At 40.3% G+C, this 26,304-nt stretch overlaps 1 protein-coding gene and 1 long non-coding RNA gene across 2 annotated transcripts in view; both read right to left on the bottom strand.

The window, feature by feature from the left end:
* Positions 1-1,983: 1,983 nt before the first annotated feature.
* Positions 1,984-11,700, bottom strand: LOC140688128 (uncharacterized). The gene is made up of 4 exons (XR_012062889.1): positions 11,568-11,700; positions 11,071-11,175; positions 2,353-2,468; positions 1,984-2,192 (listed from the first exon to the last, which is right to left on the bottom strand). It is a non-coding gene; the product is annotated as an uncharacterized lncRNA (long non-coding RNA).
* Positions 11,701-12,851: 1,151 nt separating this feature from the next.
* Positions 12,852-26,304, bottom strand: part of RNF115 (ring finger protein 115) — a 53,218-nt gene continuing 39,765 nt past the window's right edge. The window contains exons 5-9 of the mRNA XM_006212433.3: positions 23,973-24,044; positions 22,704-22,776; positions 21,655-21,748; positions 19,460-19,575; positions 12,852-18,767 (exon numbers count right to left, since the gene is read on the bottom strand). Coding sequence (XP_006212495.3) covers positions 18,636-18,767; positions 19,460-19,575; positions 21,655-21,748; positions 22,704-22,776; positions 23,973-24,044 — 487 coding nt within the window. The 3' untranslated portion in view covers positions 12,852-18,635. The remainder of the gene's footprint in view (positions 18,768-19,459; positions 19,576-21,654; positions 21,749-22,703; positions 22,777-23,972; positions 24,045-26,304) is intronic.

The raw sequence follows: 26,304 nt of genomic DNA, 5'->3' as shown, positions 1-26,304 counted from the left end.
ACCACAGAATTAGAACATAACCAAAAGCACCCTCTGCCTATGCTTCCCTCCCCTGTACCATCCTGCTGACAAAGACTGACAGGCAAAGAAAATGCAATTATGAAAAGTAGGATTTTTAATGTATTTTTGACATCTATGCCAATTGCATTATGGCAGAGAATGTGATCTTTATGAAAGACTTTTAGACTTGCTTTATTGGCTAGTACATGATCAATTTTGTAATTTCTCTCAAATGTGTTTGAAAAGAATATCTATTCTTTAGTGGTTAGTTGGAGCTCTCTGTATGTCCATTAAGTTAAATTGTTTATTATTATTTAAATCCTCTATATCATTTTTTTATTTATCAAAAATTGAGAAAGGAGTTTTGAAATGTAGCTTTTATTGTGGACCTTCCTGTAGTTTCCGTTTCTTCTTACAGTTCTTTCAAACTTTGCTTCATATAATTTGAGATGATTCTATTAGGTACATGCAAGATTAGTACTGTATCATTCTGGTGAGCTCAATCTTTTATCAGTAACTTTTTTATATCTAAATAGTTGTCCTTTTTTTTGCTGTTTGATTTATGTTTAATTCATATCTTTTCCCATCCTTTTATTTTCACTTTTACTATATCTGTTATCAAACCAAACTGGGGTCTGCTTGCCCACGTGCAGCAAAGCCAATCTACTGACACCGGGTTGTGCTGAAGGAAAGTGCAGTGTTTATGCTCATACTCAAAATCTCTCTGATGGGCCTCAGGGAAGCATATTTAAAGGCAAGGTGAGGGAGGGGATTTGCAGAGTATGCAATCAGCTCATGCACAATTCTCTGATTCATTGATGGTGAGGTAACAGGGAGGTGTCACAGGAGATAATATTATTTATCCTCATACTCCAGTAGGTCTTGGGGGCCATGTGCTCATGGTCATCAAGCAGTCAACTTCTTCCATTTGGTGGGGGTTTTAGCATCTGTAAAGCAACTCAGGAAATGGGTGTCAGATACTGTTATCTAGGTACTTCAGGGAGGAACTCAAGATTCTGTGACTGCTACATGGCTGATTTACTGTTTAAATTTTTATCAGTTCTCTTGGTCCAACTGCTATTTTTGTCACTAAATGTTCACATCCTTTCAATCATTAATTCTTGAGCCAGGCTGTTGTGGTCTGGGAGACTATAGCTTTCCCACAAACAAGAGGTAGGCAGAGGACATGGGAGAGGGGCTGTCTTAGAAAGGCCCCACAGGGTCCTGCTCAGTTACATGTCCTTATTCTTTAAATATGTCTTTTGCATACAGTATATTGCTACACTTCATTAAATCTTATCTGACAATCTGTCTTTTAACTGGTTTATTTGCCCTGTGTATATTTATACGGTCATTAATATATTTGAATTGGAAGTATTTTTTTCACTTTCTTTTTGAATGTATTCTTCCATTCCACCTCTCATACAAACTTTTATCTTAATGTGATATATATTATAATTGAAAGTATTCTTTGAATATCCCATTATACATCTCTGCAATAAAAATATGTAAGTAAACTGAAATTAGATGTTTTTAAACTTCCTATGACCATAAAGTTGTAAATATTTTAAAAAAATTTCCTCTTACTAATGTGTGATTGATCAAACAACAAATTTTGGTAAACAATTATTAAATGTAATACTTCAATCATTTTATACTCTCTTAAGGTGATGCACTGGCTTTTTAAAAAATTTAGTTCTATCTGTGGATGAATATTATTTTTTATTGAAATGAAAAAGGATTCAGCATCATTATTTCTATTTTTATTTTTTAACAGATGTTTGTGTTGAGAGATAATGTTCACATAAATAAGTAGATAAGAATGAAAGGAAATAACTTTTTAATAGCAATATCACGCTACTCTTTGAAGTTCTGTGATAAACAGCAAAAACCACATGGTAATCTATCATAAAAATACACTTATTGATCAACTTAGTGATTTCTTAGCTCATGTACTACTTAGGTACAGTCTAAGCCCCTGTTGCAAAGAAATGCAGAAAAAAACGCACTGGCTTAAATAAGGCGGAGTTTTATTTTACTCTCACATAGTGGTCCTAAGCTGTCAAGGGTAGGCAGGATACTTCGTTTGCTCCATGACGTTTTCCAGGAACAAGTTTCCTTTCGTGTTGTTGCTTTCCCATTTCTTACAATATGGCTTGTGGCGGAATGGCTGAAGCCAATTCACCAACTACCTACATTCCAGACAGAAGGAAATGAAAACAAGAAAAAGGAGTCCGTCACTTTGCTGCACGACAAACCACCCAGACTTCGGTGGCTTAAGACAATAATCATTTGCTAGCTCACAGTTCTGTGGTTTGGCAGTTCGGGCTGGGCTCACCTGGGCTCACTCACCTGTCTGCAGTCAGCTGGAGGTCGGCTGGGTGCTGATTTGTGGTAGGTGGCCTCACTCACAGGTCTGATGCCTGGCTGGGGTGACGAGAGGAACTTGTGTCAAGTGCTTCTAGCATCTAGCAGACAAATGTAAGCTTTGTCACAGTGGCTGGGTGCCAAAAGCAGCAAGAGAGGGCAAACCCCAACGCATAAGCACTTTGCAAGATTCTGCTTACACCACATTTGTTAATGTCCCGTTCGCTAAACCAGTTGCCTTGGAACACTTTAATTCTGATTGGCCTTCTTGTTTCTTCTTATGTATCATCCAGCATTTTAGTTCTGTCCTTTTTATTGATCCCACAAATAGATACATTTCAAAATTTTGACATCACATTACAGTTTGACTAGGATTTTTTTTAAATTGTCAATTTAAAAATATAAATACAGTATATAAAAGACATAATGGAAGTCCTTTTCATTGGTCCCTAAATTCTTCATCCCATTCTCAAAGTAAACACCTAACATTTTGACATATTTCCTTCTAGGTGTGTGTGTGTGTGTGTGGGTGTGTGTGTAGACAGAAAGACAGATACACAAGTATGCAGACCCATGCATCAATTCTGAATGCAGTATGCTTTAGTGAGAGAAGTATTCAAGGCTCACCTTACCAATTCAAACAGCTTAAAACAGTATAGAGAAAAGTGGATAAGCTCTCCCATTTCCCTCACAATACACTTCTCTGAGGTAAACAATATAAACAATTTGCCATGTGTCCTTGTACTCTGTTCTCTGTGTTCTATACATACACACAAGAAAACTCTAACAACAGTGCAGTAAAACTAGCAACTAACAACAAAATCAGGAAATTTTTTTAAAAAAGACTATCATCTCAAAACCATAAAACACTCTTCTGGTGCAAAGAGGAAATAAAAAAGGAAAGTATGGATTATCTAAGAAATGGAAAATGAAAAGCACCACATGTAAAAACCTCTGGGAATCAGATAAAGCAATAGTAAGAGGAACATGTAGTACTTTTTATATTAACAAAAAGGAGTGAAATTAAAGAAATTAAGTCTCTAACTTGGGAAGTTAGCAAATGAAAAATAAATCTAAGGAAAGTAGAAGGAAAGAATTAATAAGGTGAAATGTGGAAATCAATAAGAAAATAGAAAATGATAAAACTAATAAATAAGCCCACAGCTGTTAATTCAGGAAAAAAACAAGCAACAAAATAGATAATTAACATAATCAAGAAAAAAGAGAGAAAGCATAAATACACAAAATAAATAATAAAAAGAAAGAACTATGAATGCAGAGGAAATTTAAAGAACCGTAAAAACCCTTTCTCAATTTTATGAATATAAATTATGTGTAAAGCTGATAATTTTCTAAAAAAAAATACAATGTACCAAAACTAGTTCCAGTAAAAAGAAAATACTAAATAGAATCATTGCCAAATAGGAAATATGGAAAACTTATCACTACCTAACTTTCCCCCTAAACATTTGCCCAGATCACATCAGTGGAGAATTTTACTAAACCTTTCAAAAGCAGGTTTTTCCAATGCTACTGAAATTTTCCCTGAGACTAAAAGAGAAAAATTTCCAAATTCTTTTTGTGAAGAGAGCATATTTATTCCAAAAACCAATGAAAGTAACATAAAACATTTCTTAAATCAATCTAATTGAAGAATATTAAAGCAGAAGCCTTAAATAAAATATTATGAAACAGAATGTAGCAGCATGTTAAAAGACTAATATGCCAAGATCAAATGTTACCTTTGTTTTTTAGGACTGCAAGGATGCACCAGTTTTAGGAAATCTTTTAACACAGACCATCATACTAATGTATGAGAAAGGAAAAACCATGTGATCATTTTCATTGATATTTGAAAGGTAATTAAGCTGGAGTGGGTGTGGAGAAAAGGGAACCCACCTACACTGTTGGTGGGAATGTAAATTAGCATCATGGTGTTGGCATGGATATGAGGACGCATGTCACACGTGCCAGTGGGAAAGTATGCCAATACAACCCCTGGGGAGGACAATATGGCAACACCTCTCAAGATACCAAACGCATATACCCTTTGACCAGCAATGTCATTTCTAGAGATTCATCACTTGCAAAATGATGTATGTGCAAGGGTATTCAATGTGGATATGATTTGGAAAAGATTAGAAATAATCATAATGTTAATGGGAATCTATGTCAATAAATTCACATAATTATAAATACTGTGCAACAATTTTTAAGGGAAAGCTTTTCATGTACTGACAGGGAATGGTCTCCAGAACCTACTGGCAAGTGAAAAAAGCAAAATTTAGAACTTCATTTGTTGTTGCTATTGCTTTTTAAAAAATGAAAAATATGGAACAGCTTATATATGCACAGAATATCTCTATAAGGACTCACAGCAACAAGGCAATAGTGGTCAATAATAAGTCACTGGGCGGGGGTGGTGGGAGCAGGAAGAAAACTTAACTGTACACCTCTCTCTACTCTTTGAATTTTAAACTCTGTGAATGTAATTATCTATCTAAAAATTCTATTCTATTGTAGTTTTGATAAAAAGCACAAAAGTGTTTAAATATATTTTTAAACGTCTACACAGGATTTTTTTAAACAAAAATATTTATATACATAGCTGTGCAATTTGCCTTTTTTTTGACATAATGGTATATTACAGACATCTGCCTTCAGGCCCATATTTATAGAACTCAGTTTTTTTAAGTACATAATATTCTATTGTATACATGAATCAAAATTTACTCAACCATTTCCCTTTTGATGAAAATTGAGGTGTTTCCTTGGTTTTGGTTTTGGTTCAGTTTGGGTTTTCTGATATGAGAATAACCTTTTTAGCTAAAATTAGAAGATACAAATATAAAAGGTAAAACAATTAAAATGTTGGAAGAAAATTATAACCTCAGTGTGAGGAAAATTTACTTAAACAATAAGGAAATACAGAGGGGAGGGTATAGCTCAAGTGGTGGAGCACATACTTAGCATGCCCGAGGTCCTGGGTTCAATCCCCAGTACCTCCACTAAAAATAAAGACATAAAACTAATTACCTCCCTCCCCACCAAAAAATAAAAATAAGTTAAAAAAAAATTAGGAAACACAGATGACATAGAAAAGATAAACGTATTTAACTACACACAGGTATAAATCTTCCTTATGGAAAAAACAAAAGTCAAGAGGCAAACAATAAATTGGGAGAAAATATTTGTTAAAAAAAGAGAGTGAAAAAAAAAAAAGAAAAAATGGCAGCAGGTAATAGCTCTAATATAAAGTTCCTAGAAGTTGACTTTTTTAAAAACACGTGAAGAATATGAACAGGCAATTTATAGAAGAGGAAATACTAAAGACCTGAAATAACAGAAGTAGTTATTTCAGGTCCTGGATAGGCAGTCTCCTTGGAAAAGAGTCCTTCCCATTACACAGTCTTTTTCCGTTACTCCGCCTGGCAAGTGCTGCCTTCCCTCAAAGCATGGATACAAAGGTAATCTCATTTTGTCTTTGAAGAGTCTGAGGTAGCTACCCCATTTTTATCGGCAAAGAGACTGAGTCACAAGCGGTTAAGGAAATTTTCCAAAGCTACTCACTGACCAGTGCCAGTGGCAGATAGAGGTCTGGAACTCAGGCCTCCTGATTCCCAGCTCAGAGCTCTCTGAGACGTGGCTATATTTCTAAACACAGGCACTGAGTCTTCAGGCTGGGAAGGGAGACGGACTTGAGATAAAATGGATGGTTGTCTTAAAGAGCACTTAGTCATAAGAAACAGAAACCCACTCAAACTGCCATAGATTAAAAGGGCAAAAACCAATAAAGCAAGAAGTGTAGCTAGCCCTTTGAGTTCCAGTTTCTAGAATCAGAGACAAGAAAGCCAAGAGAACCCCAAACAATCACTATCACAGTCTCTCTGGGGAGCAAGGCCTCTCATCTGTATTCTGCACTCTGTGTACGCTCCCCTGTTCTGTCACTGTTACGGAAAAGACAGGCCTGTCAAGAAACAAGCACCACTCGGAGGGTGGAGTACTCGGATGCATTACGCCGGCGGGCTCAGAGGGGCTTCTGCTCCGAAGCTCTGAGCACCTTCAAGGTGTGTACATGAGGTTTTATAGAGTAAAGTACAAGCTTGGGGTATTCGGCCAATAGGCATGGAACAGCTTTAGCAGCATTATCATCACAAAAGTGGAGGCAGGGAGGCAGCAAACCAACATTCCAAAGCCAGATATGTATCTTTGAAAACCCAGCTGGCTAGCAAAAAACATGAACAGCAAACCAACACTAATTAACTTAGATTTACAAGTTAGTCTAGCAGAACTCAGATCAGTATTCCAATACTTAGATTTGTTAGTTATCTTGTTAGACCACCCCGGCTTTTCCTTCACATCACTACTTTGGCACCGTCTAAATATGGTCACACCAGCCTCAGCTTTATATATATGACTTCTTCATATGCCCAGCAGAGAGTGACTCTGTGTTTCCATGTTCCCAGACAATGGAGCAAGTCTTCAAAACTGAAAATTATATTCTACCCAAAATTCTACACCCAGACAAACTACCAATCAAATGTGAGGAAGGAATAAAGACACTATCAGACATGCAATGATTCAAAAAAAAAAATTGCCTTCTACGTGATCTTTCTTAAGAAGCTACCAGAGGATGTACTTCAACAAAATAAAGTGAACCAGCAGAGTGGATACAGTGGGACCCAGGATAACAGAGGAAAGGGGGTAAGGAAATTCTGGAATGGGAGAGGGCCAGAAATGGCAATTAGCCCTGAAGAGAGCAAGAGAAAGATCGCTAGGGGGTGAAAATGCAGTCGGTAGATCATCTTTCTGAAGGCCTGCAACAGACCTGATGAAGGGTTAAAGATACGGATACGGAAAACTGCCTTTAAAAAAAAATTAAGGTGATCATTATCTCCAGGGAAAACACTACCTTTTACAAAAGGAAACATAATCATAGCACACAACTTGGTTCTGTAATAAGTAACACTTACAAAATCCAAATTATGTAAAAATTAGTTTAACTGAAATTTGTGATATAATGATTTTTGAAAGACACAGAGAAGGGTAGAGCTAACAGCGGCTGTGTCTGGGGATAAAAGGACACTGCTTTCATTCTTTATGAGTCTTCAAATACTATCTTACTTTTTGACTTTATGAAAAATAGATATAAATTACACCTACTTCCTACAATAAAAACCTGGCCTTTTTAAACAAATATTTTCATCATCAACTATGGTTAATTGGTAGTTAATGCAAATGATCAAAGTCTCATCTTTACTGGCTCCTGTGACTCTGGTTTTTCTACCTTTCTGGCCGTTCTTTTCCCTTCTTCTCTGCCTCTGTTTCTGCCTCCCACCTCTCAAATGTGAAAATTCATTCCCCAAGACTCACTCCCCACTCCTTCAATCTTTTCTCTCTCCTCTCTCCCCCAAGTTCTCACCCACTCTCACACTTTAAACCTGTGCCTCCTTGCAAGTGACCCACAAATCAACTTCTCCAGCTTTAACCTTTCCTAAGTTTCAACTAAACATGTCCCCCGACGATGGGACTCCTTGCTCCCGATGCCCTACCAACTCCTCACTCAGAATCGGACCCAACCTCCCGAGACCCTACTTCTGCCCTCGATTCATAGTCAAAACCTCGACTCCTCCCCTTTTCTCTTCCCCTAGTCGGTTATCAAGTACTATTAGTTCTTTCCCACATTCATTCCCTTCTTCCCAAATGTGTTTTCCAGGTCTCCATCATCTCACTTAAAATACTCCGATAGTCTCCTCAGTGAGAAGCCCCATGAGCTCCGCCCATGTCTTATTCATCTTTATGTCTCCCACACCTACCTCAGGGCCTGGGACTGAGCTACTGGCCTAATAAATGGTCCATCAACTCTAAACACTGTCTCTGCCTGTAATCCAGACTGCCAGTAGGCTTCTTTTAAAATACTAATTTGTAATGCCACATACCATTCAAGGAGTTTTAATGACTTTTCATTGTCTGTGTAACAAAAGTCTAAATTAGCCTGGCACTGGAAGCTCTCCATCAAATTTCATTCTACTCCTTATGTGAATATTCTGTTCCAGTTTCTCTCACTAATGGAAACTCCTTTCACTCATCTAACACATACTGCCTGTGCGCCCCAGGAACAGTGCTAAGCCTTGGAGAACAGAATGGGAGTACAACAAAGCCTTTACTCCTTATAATCTAGTATTCATGTTTTCCTAACACACCCTAAGCATTTCTCCTTGTGATGGTTCTCCCGGGAGCATTTCTCATCCTCTCAGCACGTTTAAGGATTAGAGTCAGCACGTGTGGATGCTCACTAAATGTAGAAATGGGGTTCCTTTGGGAAGGTGAGAACAATAAAGCCAGACAAGTAACAGGTAGTATCAATAAACAATGTCTGCCATTTGCTGAGTGCTTGCTGTGTGCCAGGCATTGTGCTAAGTGATGTTTTAGTTCATTTAATCTTCATGGTCTTTTGAGGTAGGTACTATTCTTGTCATGGGATAAATCAGGCTCAAAGATAATCTGTGTTGTTCACTCAGCTAGTAACGGTGGATAAAAATCCAGATCTATTACAAAACCCAAGATTTTAACTTAGGGTAAACTGACCCACTCCAGAAGATGGTTTTTAAATGAGATCTGGAGACACCCAATTCCAAGGTAATGAAGCTATTTTAGCTGTCTCTTTGGCAAGGCTTTAGAGTTCCCTCAAGGAAGGCCTATTTGCATCCACCCAAGACACACATAAATTCTATATTTATTCACTGCTGCCTAAGTACGTCGTCATCATCACCCACAAGTGTTAAAAAATACTTAACGTGGGCAACAAATTATACTGTGAGGTATCCTTGGAGATCATCAGAACGATGTCCTGAGATGATGCAAATGGAGGTATTAACAATTTCCCAAACTCTCCCCTAACCCACTGAGTCTCTTCTGAACCAGAGACAGGAAACTACACAGTGATGGGATTGAAGCAAACAGGACACAAGTGCAGCCACAGTGAAGCTACCCTCAGTTCAGGCCTTCTGCAAGGAAAGGTCTGGATGGCGCTGGTCGCCGGCATGGTGGCCCTTCAAGAAATGTTCAGAAGAGCCTTGAGCAGCCCAACAAATGAGTGTGCTGTACCTTTGACATCTTGGTTATTCTCTAGGAGAAGGGTAGAAAGGAATCTGAGTGGGACAGGGAAATGCTCCTTAAGTTCTGGCTGTTGACAGGAAAATATTATACCAGTAAGAGGGGAAAACTGGTCCAAAGGGACTGAAGATTTCGTAATGAAGGGAAGATGAATGAATCAGACTTTCCACTGGGTAGGAGGTCACACCTGTTAGGAAATCCTGTGGTAGAGGCAAGCAAATACAAATGCCTCTACCTGCTGAATGAACAGAGGGCTACAAGTTGAGGCAACAGATGTTTGGCTACAAAGTGGAGATGACCAAGACCAGAAACAGACTTGGTCTGGAGGTGGGTTTTAAACAATACGACGCTTCAGCAAAGACTGATGGCCAGATTGAATATATTCGACACCTGTAGCTGAGTCCTCTCAGCATCACTCATCAGTGAGTCAGTTTTACCCACTAGATAAAAAGAAGAGATTAGAACTTGCAATGACTTGCCATTACATGTTTGCACAATCAGTACCTGATGCAGGTTTTGGCCTCCCCTTGGCATTCTTAATTCCAAGCTTTATTTAGGCTTTCCTCAAGTCAGTAACTACCACTGAGTGCCACCGGAACATAAGCTGTATAAATGCAGGACTTTGTCTTGTTTACCCCAACAAGACAGTACCAGGTACATAGCAGGCTCTTAATAAATTTGTTTAAAGAATTTGTATGAGGGAGTAGGCTCCACATATGGTGATTCTCACCTCATACAACCCTTCCAAGTAAACATTCTCTCATTACTCACCGGCAAACAGGTTTAAAGAGGTTAAATGTTGCTCCAGGACACAGGAATTAATATAGGACCTTTTCACTCTAAAATCTGCGCTCTCAGTAATTAGTTGCTTGCTATATACTAAGCACCTTCTGTCTCAGTCCTTCACCAATTCTGAGATTGCCTCCTCCCATTCCCAGAAACCAGACCACCGGACACACTCTTATTCTAGCCCCTTAACTGCAAACTATCAAAAGAAAACAGAGACCTTATCTGGGATCCTTGGCGAGGAACTGCCAAATGCAAGCCACCCAATTTTCAGGAGGAAACTGATGAGTATCAAGTAGTCTGACCCCTTAGACACAATCCTTTACTGAATCTAAATTCTCTCAGATGGTTAGGCTCTTTCTTTAGCAAAATAAATTATATTTCTTCACACAGAGTATAAAGTCTAAAGAGAAGAGGAAACTGGGTCTAGTCATACAATCTACTACCATTTACTACCTTTGACTCCCAAGTTATGCTAGAGGAAAAAGTCTCGAGGCTCTTTTCCTTCTCCTAGTCAGGTGAAGACAACGAACTTTTCATAGTTCATTCCTTTTCTCTCTCTCCCCCAACTCAAGGCTTAACAGAATTACAGAAGTGGTAGCGTTCAGCAGAACAGAAGTACACACATTTCCTCAGGCCCAGAGAAATCACGCAGGTCAAGTTCTCATGCTCCCATGTGATGACAAGGATGAGGGAAGCTCCTGGATCTCTAGGATTCCCTCAGCGCGTCAGACTAACTTCAGAGAGTACCCTTCTCTTACCTCTGGGCCAGCCGTCCAGTGCTCTACACGGAAGACCTACCTTGAACGTTTTGAGCGGCATCAATTTCTTCTTTGATTGTCCTGTCTTCCAGCAAGGAGAGATCAAAGGTTGGCTTCTTCCCCACTTCTACCAGGATCAGGCGGACTTCACAAAGTCACAGTTTCAGCAGTAAGACACAACACGTACAACACCCTCCCTTCCTCCTTTCCCGTTCCCTCTCTAGCCCTAAGGGCCTGTCAGACATACATCCCAGGATGAATTACATCAGGTGTTTTATTGCTATTCTAGGTTTGTGGCAGTAATACAAACTTCCCTTTTTCTATCTACAGCTTTGTAAGGCTTGTGCCAGAAGAAACTTTAAAAAAAAAGTTATAGCAAGATAAATCTGACTCTATTTAGCACATTACAATATGCACAAAGAAGAAAAAAACACATGTAAATATGTCAAGAATCTAGGGAATTTGTAAGGTGGGCAAATGAACGCGTTCCCTGACCTCCCCTCCTCACTGCCAGAGTAAACCTGACTTTATTCCTACCTCAGGCACCAGTAAATAAGAAAACAGATTTCACAAAGGCAGGTGCTGAATAGTTCTTACTCAAACATCGAATAAGCATGTGCCCTAGAAGAACTTTCCTCCCTTCCCTCCAACACAGCAAAATAAACCAGCGAGTCAAGCAAAATGAGAACACCAAATTTTTTGGAAGAAATTTTTATTGGACACTGTAAAGGGAAGAGAGAGGAAACACGCACAGGCAGGTAGGACAGGAGAGGAAGAGAGCCAGACCCAGCAACTGGCTTGGCATGAAAATGAGGAAACAAAGAGAGCCTGGTGCTCAACAGCATCCACGTGGCACTGCTGGGGGAAGAGGAAGATTTGTGTGGACCAGGCACACCACATATCCTGTCTAGTTTCAACTAAGTACCTGTCAGCCTCTTTGGTCATTTCTCTCTCTTTTTAAATAAATGTCAAAGCAACATTTGCAGCCTTTCCTTTTCTCACTAAGTCCACAAATCCTCCTGTCTCTCTCTTTGGACAGAGAACTTCTTGTCATAGTTAAGCAGAGAGATGGGGGCAGGGTATTCCTGACGGGGGAACTACATGAATAAAGAGGTGGGAACAGAGACAATTTAACTGGAGCTAAATGGCAAGCCATCAAAAGGAGACAGACACCTTACCTGTGATCCTTGGCCAGGCCCTGCCAAACGTGGGAGCTAAGGTTTGTGGGAGCAGAGAGAAGGGCTGAAAGAGATGGGTAAGACCCTTATTAGTGATGGTCTTGAACCTCAAACTAAGGATTTTGGATTTTGTGTCTGAGGGAGGTAAAAAGACTAGGCATGGAGTCAAAAGACATGGATTCAAATTCTGGCTCTGCAACATACCAGCTATGTGTCTTTGCGCAAATGAAGTTTTGAGAAGCTACTTTTATCTGCTTATCTATAAAATGGGATATTACCTACTCTATGCTCTGTTTCTACAGGATTGCTCTGAGAATCAAATGAGACTCTGTATTTTAAACCCAGAACCATATGAATTCTGACTCTGAAGTCTCCAAAGCTTTCTCCACTATATTACATTCACTTGAATCTTTCTCTACCTATTTTATGTGTTAGTTTTATGTTTCTAACTAACTAAATTTTAAGCTTACATAAGTGGAATCGTCTTTCATTTTTTACTATTCAAAGACTATTCTGAAACTGCTCAACATTATACAATCACTGGAAGACTCACAAAGAAGCCATGTCCAACTACAGAAAAGGTTTTTATCCATCATGCTGTGCTAATTATAGTCTACATAAAAATCTGCAGAAAGGACACATGATCACTGGCCAAGTTTATTAAGCACCAGACTATTAGTTCTGACTTGAACTAAGCAGAATAAACAAAGCAACAACAGTCAAAGGTCCCACTTCTAAAGAATTTATTTTATTTATTCTGCTTATCTCAAGATTTTGTTAAATAGAAATTTGAAATACTTATATCTTGGCTTTCAAAGTGTATCAATACCACTGATAAATTTCCATGCATGAATAATTTTCCTGGACACACATTTAACCTCAATCTATAAGAGTGAATTTAACCTCTGTGAGGAATTTGAACCTCTGTGAGGTCATGAAATTATTACAATAAATCTTTATAAGTATTATATTCCGTCTGAATAAATATTGTATCTTACAAATATGTATATAACAAATTTCAACTAGATGTAGATTCTGGTATGACTAATAAAAACAAATTGATTTAAAAGCATCACTAAAATCATAGCAGCTTTTTGTTATGCATTATATGTTTTCTTCCATCAAAAGATACTAAAAATACAACTATAATCTTGTTGGGAGGGAGTCTAATGATTTTTGGACCTTAAAAATGGTACATCTCACTAGAAAAGATAAAGAATCACAAACCTACATCCCATAATTCAGAGATACACATTTTCAGGTGAAAGAGAAACAGCAACAGATAGACTCACTTCCATGGACACTGTCTAAATGTAATTTGGCAAAACATGAAGTTCATACATATAAAACGTTTGAGAGTTGGATGCCTGTAATTCCACCTCACTGGCAGGTATGAGAGATCAAAACCTCATAATATCCTTTAGATAAGGCAGTCTGATCCTTTCTTGAACCTGGAAAAGATCTCCAGTTGTACACATTGTCTTCTACTCATTCTATTTTAGATGGGTGGAGCAGCCCTGTGGTTCCCAGCCCGTGTGCTGAGATGCTGACATTACTGCAAGCTACAACTTCCTCCCACACGATAGCCATCTGTGATGTTTACCTCACCAAATCTTTCCCCCAACTCCCTACATCAGAACTAATGTTAGATTCACTTTAGAAATTCTCAGTAAGTGTACTCTCTCTTGCTAGTCCCCTCAAACTCCCAAATCTCCATTGGTTTATTCTTGTAAGGGGCACACTTATCTTTCCACCTCTCTACCACAGAGATCAAAGAAAGTTTTTTCCTAACATCCAAAGATCTATTCACCAGCCTTGCACCCTTTCCTCCTAAAATCTATCTCCCTGCCTTCACAGATGGCCTACCTAGATTGGCTCTAACAGCTAACTCTCAAGTACCCTTCACCCCACCCCCGAAACCCCAGACTGTTTTGTTGCTATTTAAAACAGACACATGATCCCCTCCCCATCAGTTTTTGTTAAGATGGGTGTATTTGTATCGCTTGAGAAAACAGCACTTGGACACCAGGAAGAAAGAAACTGAAGCACGCAGAAGGTCATGTGAGAAGTCAATTTGGCATCAATAATTTATCAAGAAAAATATTGTGAAACAATAGATAACTGTGTTTGAGTTTAACTAGTTAAAAAACAGAACCAATAGTTGATGAACACCCTTTCCTCAAAGCTATTTATTCTCAACTTTCAGAAATGACAAGACTTCTTCCTCCACTGAATCCCTCTGCCACACACAACAGGGTGCCTGCCCACGCCAACAGTGCCCCGTAACAGAGACGCACAGAAGCAGACAGGCCTGAGGCAGGTACAGGGAGAGAATCAGACTGAGGCCCCAGCCCCTGCTGTATCTCCACTCACTCTACCTCAGTGCCCACCACATCCTTTCTTCTTCTAGTGTGAAGTGTGCATGTAGGCGTGTGTCTATGAATGTATACACACACACATATGTGTGCAATACAAAGACATAAACAAGGAATTTTTCTCCTAATAACTATTTAATCCAAGTGAGACTTGTTGGGGGAAAAAACTTAATTCTTCCCTTTAACTTGAGAACTAATTATTTGACCAGAGAGAGTACTGATCAAGGAAAACATTTAACAAACACTTGTTCAGTTGTTATGAAGCAAATGCTGACAATTAAAATTTATAATAAACTAAGAAAGTTATTTAAATTATAGCCATTTCCATATCTTCCACCTAGAATAAATCTTTTTTCTTCTAAATTGAAATGCTATGAGCAAAGAATCAAGGAGCTATAGCAACAGGACCAAAATGCCGTTCTGGGTTCTCCATGTTTCCCAATTCTTCAGAGAACTAGCAACAGGAACTCTGAGGGAACATTAATTTTTAATGCCAGGATTATTCCTTCACTCTGCTCCCACCCAATTCATTAGCTTAGGAACTTCAAAGATGCTGGCGATACCAACCAAACGTTCGTAGCTGTGGCCCTTCCTGCCGCCCAGTCCTGTCCAGCCAGCACCAGTCCACATGACAATGGGCTAGACCGACTCCTGTTGAAACTACCCAAGAAGCAGTCATTCCTTGGAGGTCAGCAAGGAGTTGCCTATATAATCTCTCAACTTTCAAGTCTACCAGGAAGTCTCTCCTCATTACGTGCTAGCAAAGTTATTCCCGCTTATTTCAAACATAGTGGACAAAAGGAACATTAAGAAAAGACATTCATGAATAAGAAAACAATCTGTTTATCTCTGCACAGAACTCAAAGGTAGTCCTTTAGTATGAATATAAAGGTCTCAAGTCTAAAGGCCCAAGATCTGAAATTGCAACTGTCTTCTGTTCTCGCCGACAATGAGGGAGAGCGGAATCCTCTCCCCCTTGACTCCCAGTAAGGCTTCAGTTTCCTGAGTCTGTAAGCCTTCCAGTTATAAAGGAAAGAACACCTGAAAGTCTGGGTTATGTAGCCCCCTGCCTTGGGTGCTATATCTAAACTGTGTTTCAAACACGTAAGAGCAAGGCGTTCCTAGAGATAAACTTTCAGCTCCAGTCGTGTTCTGGTGTTAAACCAATCAATCTTCAATATTTCTTCCTAGAATAGGAGGCATCTCAGACATCCGGGTTAATTTAGGTTAAGAAGGAAAAACAGATATGATGCATACAGCAAATTGGTCTTTATCCCATAAACATTTCTTCTACTGTTTAATCCTAGCTAAGCAAGGCCGACATTTCTCATAAAGACACACTGTTTACTTGGCAAAACTTAAGTGGGATGACGATCACTCTGCTGTGTGCATCATTTCTACTTTTCCTCTTTGTGATGGTTAATTTTATATGTCAACTTGATTGGGCTAAGGGGTACCCAGATATTTGGTCAAACATTATTCTGGGTGTATCTGTGAGGGTTTTTTTTGGATAAGTTTAACATCTGAATCAGTAGGCTGAGTAAAACAGATTGCCCTCCCTAATGTGGGTGGGCTTCATCTAATCAGTTGAAGACCTGAATAGAACAAGAGGGCTGATACTTGCTAGCAAGAGAGAACTCATTCTGCCTGACTGCTTGAGTTGGGACATCCGTCTTTTCCTGCCTTTGAACTCAAACTGAAGCACTGGGTTTTCTGACCTTTGGATTAGAACTTACACCATGGGCTTTCCTAGCGCTCACACCTCTGGAATTGGACTAGAACCTCATCGTCATTTGGCTGGCTGGCTGATTGCAGATCTTGGGACTTCTTAGCCTCCATAATCATGTGAGCCAGTTCCTTATAATAAACCTCTTTATACATACACACTTCTTATTGGTTCTGCTTCTCTGAAGAACCCTGACAAATGTACTCCTTACCCAATTAACCTCGAAGTCTGAAATGCTTCAAGAAACACTACAGATTCATTAAGTAGGAGGTCTCAAAAACAGCACCCCGAGACTCATGTCCTCCATCTCACAGAGCAAAACAAGTGAAGAAAACAGCAGGTAACTCAAACTGATGCCACTTGCTACTGTGTACTTTGAAAAGTTACAGCACTATCCAGATATCCACTGTTTGTATCCCTCTGTGAAGCCACTCAGATCCTTCCTAGTGCTCCAGCTGTAAGTAAAGATACAACCACCTGTCCTGGCATCTCCAGATACCAGCTGGCAGACACAAATTTCCAGGCTGTAATAGTTTTTCTGAGACAGCTGATACTATTCTACTTGAAAACTGCAATGTGCTCCAACTTCAGCATAGCCTTCTCCATCTAAGTCGTCGCCATCAAATATTCATAACATACCTCTCACCTCCCCGCAGGCTCTTCACCCCTCCCCATGCAAAATCAATGTGTATTTCCAGGCTATATTTCAACAGCCACAGTCAATAGTTCACATTCTCCAAACAAACGCTCTCTACAGAGGTGTAACATAAGAGGCACACGAGGGAACATCTTTTATTGTCTCTGGGCCAGTGTGAATCATACCCTATGGTCACAACTTTGAGAGGCAGGCTATTAATTCAGCAATTAAATTAAACTTTCTCACTTTCTCTCTTCCCTCCCTTAGTCCTCTATCTTCTACCAAAGTATAAAGATATCTCTAACTCTGCCCCTTACCCCCCAAAACCAGTGAATGACAGTCAACCAAAACTGAGGAAATGTTCCTTAGCCAAGAACGAGACTCACCAAAGAGTAGCCTTCTTGTTCTGACCATTCCAAACCATGAATGGCTGATATGACCGTACAAACGGTGCCCCTCTGTCACCCTTTTCTGGTGCACCAACGGTGGTTACATATCCCCGTCATTTATTTTTGAGACTCTGAAGTTCCAACAACATTCTTAATCGTCTTCATTTATTCAACTTTAAACACTTAAATGTGCCAAAGAGCATGTGCATGTGCATGGGACACTGTTAAGATGAAAAAAAAAAAAAGGTCTACCTTTCCTCGGCCAGGTTGTTGGGCATGATCACAATGAACAGCCTGACTCCAGGTACAGCCAAAACCAAGCAGAACAGAAAGGTTTCAGAGATGATAAAACGGCTTAAAAAATTAAAATGAGACAATGTAAAATCTCAACTCCTGATGATCAATGAATTACTGAAAACAATGAATTGGCCACAGAAGCAGTAATGAAGTAATTCTATTTCTGAGGGGAATTATTTTAAGGTCCCCAGGACAAAAGACAGTAAACAGTGAACTGGGGATCATTAAAAAAACCTCAGAACCAAATATTTCAAATGTCTGTCTTTCTGTGCCTATATGCTGCTAAACTCATTCCCAAAAAGGAACCAGATTCAGATTCCCACCAACATAAGACTTCTAAGACATGTCATGTAGGTTTCTGCAGAAGCTGCATCTTGTGAAGTACTCTTTAAAAATAAAAATGAGAAAACCAAAGAGTACAATGATAAGCCACTTTCTCTTTCCCACTGTGATTTTTCTTTGATTTGCTCTCTGAGGATTCAAGAAAAAACAAAAGCATTAGTCCCAAATTCCTGAATTAATCTGACCTCATTCATGGCTAATGTGGCCAAGAGTAGATGCTTTTGTACAGTTAAAACAGGACTTTGTATCAGCAGGACTTCAGGGCTCTGGTTCCACTGTACTTACAGTAAAATACAATAATGGTAGGGTAGAGACTGGAAACATCCATCACAAGGTAACATGACAGCAGGAGCAGGACCCTAGCTAGACGTTAAGGAACTGATTCTATTCTGGTGGGGGAAATCCACATAATTAGGTTTCACACTTATAAAATTATCACTCTGAATTCAGGAATAAGGGGCATTTGGTTGTAGATACAATACCATCTGTAGATACTAACTTTAAATTTAGAGAAGAAAAACACTCATTGCATTAATATTATGGGTTAGGGTTTCTTAAGTGACTCCTAAATCCACCTACTATTTTTTTTGTTTGTTTTGATACAATTAACAGCCATGATAAGAAGTCTACCACAGCCCTGGCTCAGATGCAGTCTTCAGCTTCAGAAAGTCCATCGGTCATGTAGCTGGCTGTCACTGCTAAATCTGTTGCTCGCAGAGGCCTCAGAGCTCTGGGTTTGCCGAGTAGAGTCCTCACCATTTAAGCTCTTCCGACATACAGGACATGTGTCATGCTGAAACAGAAAGGTATCAGTCCATGTAAACAGCCTGACCTGAGAAGCTAGAAGTACTAAACCCTTAAGAAACCCCAAGAGTTGGCAGGCAGAAAAATAAAAAGCACAGGCACTCTCACAGACTGCACAATGGACTCCAAGGTGTAACACCAAGATATCTTCCAAAGAGAACTTTCAACAGAACCAACAAAGAATTCTAGGTCAGCAGCTTAACAACAGCTAACACATACCACTAAACAGAACTAACCAGAAACAGTGACCTGAGATGGTCTCTAGAGCAGGGGTCAACAAACTTTTTCTGTAAAGGAACAGGTAGTAAATATTTTAGACTCTGCAAGCCATGCTGCCTATGTCACATCTATTCAGCTCTGCTGACGTAGCACAAAAGTAGCCACAGACAACCTGTAAACAAATGAGTGTAGCTGTGTTCCAATAAAACTTCATTTACAAAAACAGGTGGCAGGCTACAGAGACCTGTAGGCTGTAGTCTGCTCACCCCTGGTCAGAGAAGCTCCAAAATTTTAGATAATCTCAAAAACAGTAACGGTGCCACCAGGAGTTAGCCAGGTGCTAACATCTGATCTGCCTGACTCTTCCTTCACTGTTAATTACACCCTTACTGTGAGCCATCCCCTAAAGAAGATGTGACCGGCACAGCCGCCCCATCACAGATGGGAGCTGTCTGTACTTACCAGTTCTAACCATGGCACAATACAGCTGCTGTGGAAGAAGTGGTTGCAGGGTAGCTGCCGGACTTCTTCCTCAACTGTGTAGTCCTCTTTGCATACTGGACACTCTAAACCCATATCTGTCGGAGGAGAAAATGCCTTTTAAGGTAAACAAGTGAAAACAAGGAAGAAAAAACTAGCCCAACGTCTTTACCCACCAGAGGAATGCACGAAGAAAAGACAAAGTGCATCAGAGGCGGAGGCAGACAGGAAGCATGAACTTCATTTCAAAATGGGGATAGAAGTGGTAGCAGACAGGGATGTCAGAAGGAGGGCTGATGAATGGGCCTATTCCAATAGGGCCTGGACGGGAACTATACAAGGCCCACTTCTCAATGTAAAGAGTCAGAAGAACTGGGGCTTAGATGATCTGTTAAGTAAAACAGGAAAGACATCTTCCCAAATGTGTGATAGCCTTCTGGCAGTTTCTACTTAGAAAACACTGACAATCTGCCCACCGCAACCAGCGGGCCTCACCTCAGCAGTGTTAACAGCTCGCATTCAGTGTCTCAAGTGACGTCTGCCCTGCTGCCTTCCACACTGCACACCCTCTTCATCACGGTTACCCTGAAGCCTTTTGTACAATTTGTTCATTGAAAGCTTTACCAGGAGGCGGCGCCACAGAACTGCAAGGCCCAAGGGCAGCCAAGACTCCAGGCCCAGAGACAGGAAGCCCTCTTCTCTGAGAGGAAAGGGCTACAAAGTAAACTGGGAAAACCAGGCAGCAAATACCAATTTTCCCAAATCTGGCTAATAATACCAGCTAGCAGTCTCTCTCTCCAGCAGCTGGGCTACGTATGGTACATGCTCCACAGCACTCAGGGCATCTGGAGTAAGAACACCACTTAACAGATTCACTCCCCACCCCACCCCCACCTCCACCCTAATTCTCGCTTTTACCTCTCTTGCCTAGTCTACTGTAACAGCCTCTCAGGTACCATCCTTGACTCAAGGCCTTCCCAATATAGCCTACATTTTGCTACCAGCTAATTTCCCCTCAAAATCAATAAATTCAAAATTAAAAACGTCACATTACCTCCTTACCCGAACCAAGGCCCACTCACAATTCCCCCATCGGCGATGGTGTCAGCACCACCTCCATAGTTACAGAGCTGCAAAATCTAAGAATGATCTTTGACTCTTTCCTCTCCTTCATCTCATAATGTAGTCAGTGATGAAAGCTTTACTTCAAAATGATCTGAGCCTACCCTTTCCTTTCTGTTAGCACTGACCCCATCACCTGAACCATCAAATGCTGCAACAGCCCCTTATACTATTTCTCCTTTCTCCCACTTCCAATCTATTTGACACTATCTTCCCAAACTAATCTTCCGTGTAGACACTTACATTCCCTCCTTCCTCCCTCAGAATGAGGGAATGTAAGTGTCTACAACTACCAAACTTACCTACTACCTAAAATATCCTGCCCCAACCACTCTGCCAGTTTCAAGGTCCTCTATAACAAGGACCCACCCTTTCCCTCCAGTCATACCTCCCACTACTCCCCGAATCAGATTCTATTTCAAGTCTAGTGAGGTCACTCTCCTTCTACCTGATTCAGGCACCATGTTCATGCTGACATTCTTATACTGGTTCATACTTTTCCATAAATAAAATGCCCTTTCTAAGATGGCCCACCCTGTCTTTAAAGTCTTCTGACTCGAAATTGGAATTGTGGGGGAAAAACTCCCAGTCCAAAATAATCTCTCATATCACTAAGTTCCTTCAGTGCTTATAAATAAAATAACATCTATGTCTAATGCACTCGAGTATAAAGCAGATGTGAAACAAATTCCCAGCCTCCCATTTTTTCTCTTCCTCTTTCCCCGAAGTCAGTATCATCTGCTCAACACCACTTTTTAAACTGTTATCTAATCATCTGGTGAGTTTTGCTCCCCCTAGTAAGTTCTTCAAGAAATCAAGCCTTACATATCTTTGTACCTCTTTATTTCCTGCACGGGACTTAGAAAAAGCACAAGACAATTGCTCAGGAGTTGCCTGTTAACTAACCCTAAAGAAAGGATAGGTACCTTCCAGATCTGGCACCCATGCAGGGACTTGAGGAGTGCTACAGCTTCACTTGAAGATCTCTGGTATCAAGAAGGGGCAAACATTCTGAAGAGATAAGAAGATGGCAATATGTATGAAAATGAACCTACCAACTTGTTCCTGAGTTACTGTCACTGTTGGAAGAGATGTAATCTTTTCCTTGTCAGCTGGAGGGGGGCCTGTGTTTTCCAGTTGTCCTAAAAGCTACAAAAAAAAAAAGGAAGAAAAAAAGAATTAATAAATAAAGAGAAAAAGTAGTAGCTGTCTAACTATCCCTAGGGAGGGAGCTGCTCCAGCTGAGGACAAACAGTGCAGACATGAAGAAATGTTAGTCGCTCTTACTTCTGCAAGGCTCTGGAAGGCCTGGGCTTGCCCTTTCCTGCTGCCAGAACACCCCTAATTGCTTTACAATTTCCAGGTGACATCAGCATAAGACTACAGACAGATTCATCATTGAAAGGCCCACCTTTGGGCATAAAGCAACTTCAGAGGCAGCAAAAGGGTTGTGATGTCACGAATAAAACTACAGCTTAATGAAAAGTTATACTTAGCCAATTCAAAAGCTTCACTCTGCCAAATGGAATAAAAGGGTGGGAGTATGGAAAGCAGCACAAGGTAAGCCAAGAAACAGCTAAACGACTGCCTATGAGTCTTGGATATAAAGACATGCTCTCTATGCTCAGCAGTCCACAAGGGAAATGGAAAACCAACTCAATTAAGATAAACATAAACAAGTGGAAGCAATCAGACACGGCATGGGAACACCTTTTTCTCTGCTTCCTTCCCCTACTTTGCTCCATCCAGCAGAAATCCCTGCTTCAGCATGTGGGGAGACCCTTCTTTTTTGTGAAGTACTTGTTAATAGGATCCTCACAGGACTGAACAAGAGGCCAAAAATACAAGATACTGTTTGTTATAGAAGTCTTTTCTTCCTCTGGGGTTGAAGCCATCTTCTAGAAAGCTCCTAGGACCAAGAAAATACATGGATGCTGAGCTAAACCCATAACCACTTATCCCTTTAGTAAAATGGAAACCCACAAGCTCTAAATATTAGCGAAAGCAGAGTGACTGCCATTTCAGAAAGTAGCAGAAGGAAAGCAGGAAGCCTGTGGAACCATGAGACACACTGAACAGACACCCTCAAAAGGCAGCTCCTCACCTGGGTTACAATGGCATCAAGCCCTGTCTGACCCCAGGCATAGTCCCCAGGGTTGGAGTGCAGCATCCCGCTCCTATACGTGAGATGAGACAGACAGCATTAGATGGAGTGACCAGGCTCCCCGCCTTACACCACAGAAAAAACTGGCAGAGGGATCCTGCTCTCTCAGAGCTGGAAAGTCACTAGTTCTCTAGAATCAAGTGGCCAAAAATTTCTCAGTAACTTCAAGGTCAAACAGATTATCCAGAGGTAGTCTCTCATTCTCTAGGAATTTTTACTTAACTGAATGAAACATAAAAATGTGAAGCTACCTAAAATATCACAAAACACACCAGAGCAAAGAGAGTGACTCGTTGCCTATTGGTTAAGAAAAGTTTGTCTTCTCTGGGCCCACTTACATTAAACATAGATGGAGCCGCTTTTTAAGGAGAGTTTTCCCTTTGTGACTGGCTAAAATCGACAGCAGACTTCCCTCATTCTAAGAGGCCGCCTGTGGTCCTGGACAATGAAGAGCTTTCAAGCAGAGAAGCAGCCACAGCAGTCTCTCTGAATCACAACTCAGAGCAATTACAAAAGGGACTTGGCACCACCTGTTCCTGGAGCTGCTGGTTCCACTACCTGGATGACAGCTATCCAGACTCTTTGGCTGGAATGTGTTTAAAGACACCAGAGGCTGGAAAATAGGGTAACTGTGTGAGAGGACTGAAGTCCTTCTGAGCAAAGAAGCCTTGTGGGGCAGAGTCAGAAGTAGCAAATAATTGTCTAGACAAGAGGAAATTCCATCTTTAACCTCTACCATTCATAAGTGCCACTTTGATACTGAATTAAAGCCTTTTGTTTTTTCTGAAAAACCTTCTTACTTTGAAAAAAGGAAGTTAAGCAGCAGGTTTTCCATTTCAGAAATTCTCAAGGAATAAAACCTTCCTGTGTGATCTAGAGGAGAAACACACAAATCTGGTACCAAGCCTGGCAGGGACCGTCTCATTCTCTACCTCAACACCATCCTCAGACCTGAATACGAACAGAATCAGACACGTCCAGTGCCCAGGCATCCGGTGGGACCAGGACGGCCCTCGTGAGTCCAATAATAAAAACTCCGTTCTGACTAAGCATGGGCTCAGCTGATACTGGCAGTCTTTACGAGCCTGTCAGTCACACTTACATACTCACCTGTGCAGGTCTTTCTCTTTCTCACTATGGCACAGATACTAAAGTACCTAAAATCACACTACTCCAGGAGACTAAGACAGGAGGCAATTAGTTACTTACCAAGAAAAAGGGTACGGGGATCCAGGAATTGCAGGATTTGCAAAGAATCCTGCAAAGATCTGTTGTAGTATTCTGTTGAAGGAAAAAAAGTTAGATAAGAAAACAGACCAATGGAAGTGCTCTATAGATATCCATGGCTGCATGATCACCAGTTCCTTCCCCAAAACACAATGGTTTTTCACTATTATACAATCAGTCTGCTACACGGGAGAGTGCTCCTTTGCTAATGACGGCTGTCTTCCTGAGCTCTGCTATTACATGTATTAGATTTTTATGAATTAGGCTGGAAAGGAATCTGACTGTATGGTTAGTTTTCCAACTATGATCCTTGGATAGCTGGTAGCAAGATGACAGGCTGAAAGGGATGCTAAGCCAGCGGGATTCTGGGCCCACCTCCCCGTAACAAGGGCACTTCCATTTTTATGTTATACACATTGTATAAGATGTTATTTAAAGGGCCATTTTTAAAAAGTTCAAGAATAGCCAACTACATTCTGTGTTTGTTTAAAATATGCCCACAAGTAATTTTATACGCCTCCCTTGGGTGTAGCTTGGATTTACTGACTGACATTTTTTAAAAAATTATAATTGACATATACATTATATTTTTTCAGGCATACGACATGATTTGATGTTTGTATACATTGCAAATGATCGCCACAGTAAGACTAATTAACATTCATCATAATACATAGTTACAAAATTTTATGTTCTTGTGAACTTTTAAGATCTACTCTTAGCAACTTTCAAAAACACAAGAGCATTAAAACTGTAATACTGTAATGAACTATAATTAACTGTAAAGAGCTATAATCTCATTGTGCTTTTGATTTGCATTTCCCTGGTGATAGTTACCGTGTTATACATTACATCCCGATTATTTATAACTGGAAATTTGTATCTTTTGACCCCCTTTATCCATTTCACCCATCCCTCACCCACTGCCTTCGGCAACCACAAATCTGTTCTCTGTATTTAGAGTTTTTTTTTTGTTATTTAAGATTCACATATAAATGAGATCATACAGTATTTATTTTTCTGTCTGACTTTTTTCACTTAACATAATGCCCTCAAGGTCCACATTGCCACAAATGGCAAGATTCCACTCTTTTTTATGGCTGAATAATATCTCACTCTGTGTGTGTGTGTGTGTGTGTGTGTGTGTGTGTGTGTGTGTGTGTATACACACCACATTTTCTTTATCCATTCATCCATCAATGGACACTTAGGATGTTTCCATGTCTTGGCTAGGTAAACAAAACTGCAATGATCATGGCAGTGCAAATCTTTTCAAATTAGTGTTTTGTTCTCTTCAGATAAACATACAGACATGGAATTGCTGGATCATATGGTTTTGAGGAAACTCCGTAATGTTTTCCATAGTGGCTACATCCCCACCAACAGTGCACAAGGGTTTGCTCCCTTCTCTCCACATCTTCACCACCACTTGCTATTTCTTGTCTTTCGGACAGCAGCCATTCTAACAGGTGTGAGACGGTATCTCGTGGTTTTGATTTGTATTTCCTTGATGATTAGTGATGTTGAGTATCTTTTCATGTACTTCTTGGTCATTTGTATGTCTTCTTTGGAAAAAACATCTACTTAGATATTTTGCCCATTTTAAAATCAGATTGCTTGTTTTTTTGCCAATATATTGTATAAGTTCTTTATGTATTTGGATATTAACACCTTGTAAAACAGATGATTTGCAAAAAGTTTTTCTCATTCAGTAGGTTGTCTTCTCATCTTGTTGATGGTTCCCTTTGCCAGGCAGAAGCTTTTTACAGTCTGACGTAGTCCCACTTGTTATTTTTGTTTTTCCTGCCTTTGCTTTCAGAGTCAGGTCCAAATAGCATCAACAAGACTGATGTCAAGGAGCTTACTGCCTCTTTTCTTCTAGGGGTTTTATGGTTTCAGGGTCTTATGCACAAGCCTTTACTCCATTTTGAGTTAATTTTTGTGTACGGAGTAAGATATGGGTTCAGTTTCATTCTTTCGCGCGTGGAGACTCTCCGTCACACAGTGGCATCCAGCATGCTCCTCTGCAATAGACTGAAGCCTTCAAGCAAACCGTCACTGGTTAACACCATGATGCACAGGCTTGCCACAGGCTGCACCCCTAGGAAACGGGTGTTTACAGCCACTGAGGTGCACATGAATCCAATATATGACATAATCTCGCGTGACCTTGTATCCCAGTCTATGTACTTTGCTGAGCCAAGTGAGGCAGGCAGCCCTGCGCAGTGCAGAGAGCTGGCAGTACTGCACCCTGAGAAGGAAGTGCATTGCATCGACCGCTTCTTCCTCCATAGCTCCTGGATGTACTTGTAAG

Source organism: Vicugna pacos, chromosome 21 (assembly GCF_048564905.1).
Source record: "Vicugna pacos chromosome 21, VicPac4, whole genome shotgun sequence".
NCBI classification, from domain to species: Eukaryota; Metazoa; Chordata; class Mammalia; order Artiodactyla; family Camelidae; genus Vicugna; species Vicugna pacos.
This window is presented reverse-complemented; position numbering and strand designations above follow the sequence as displayed.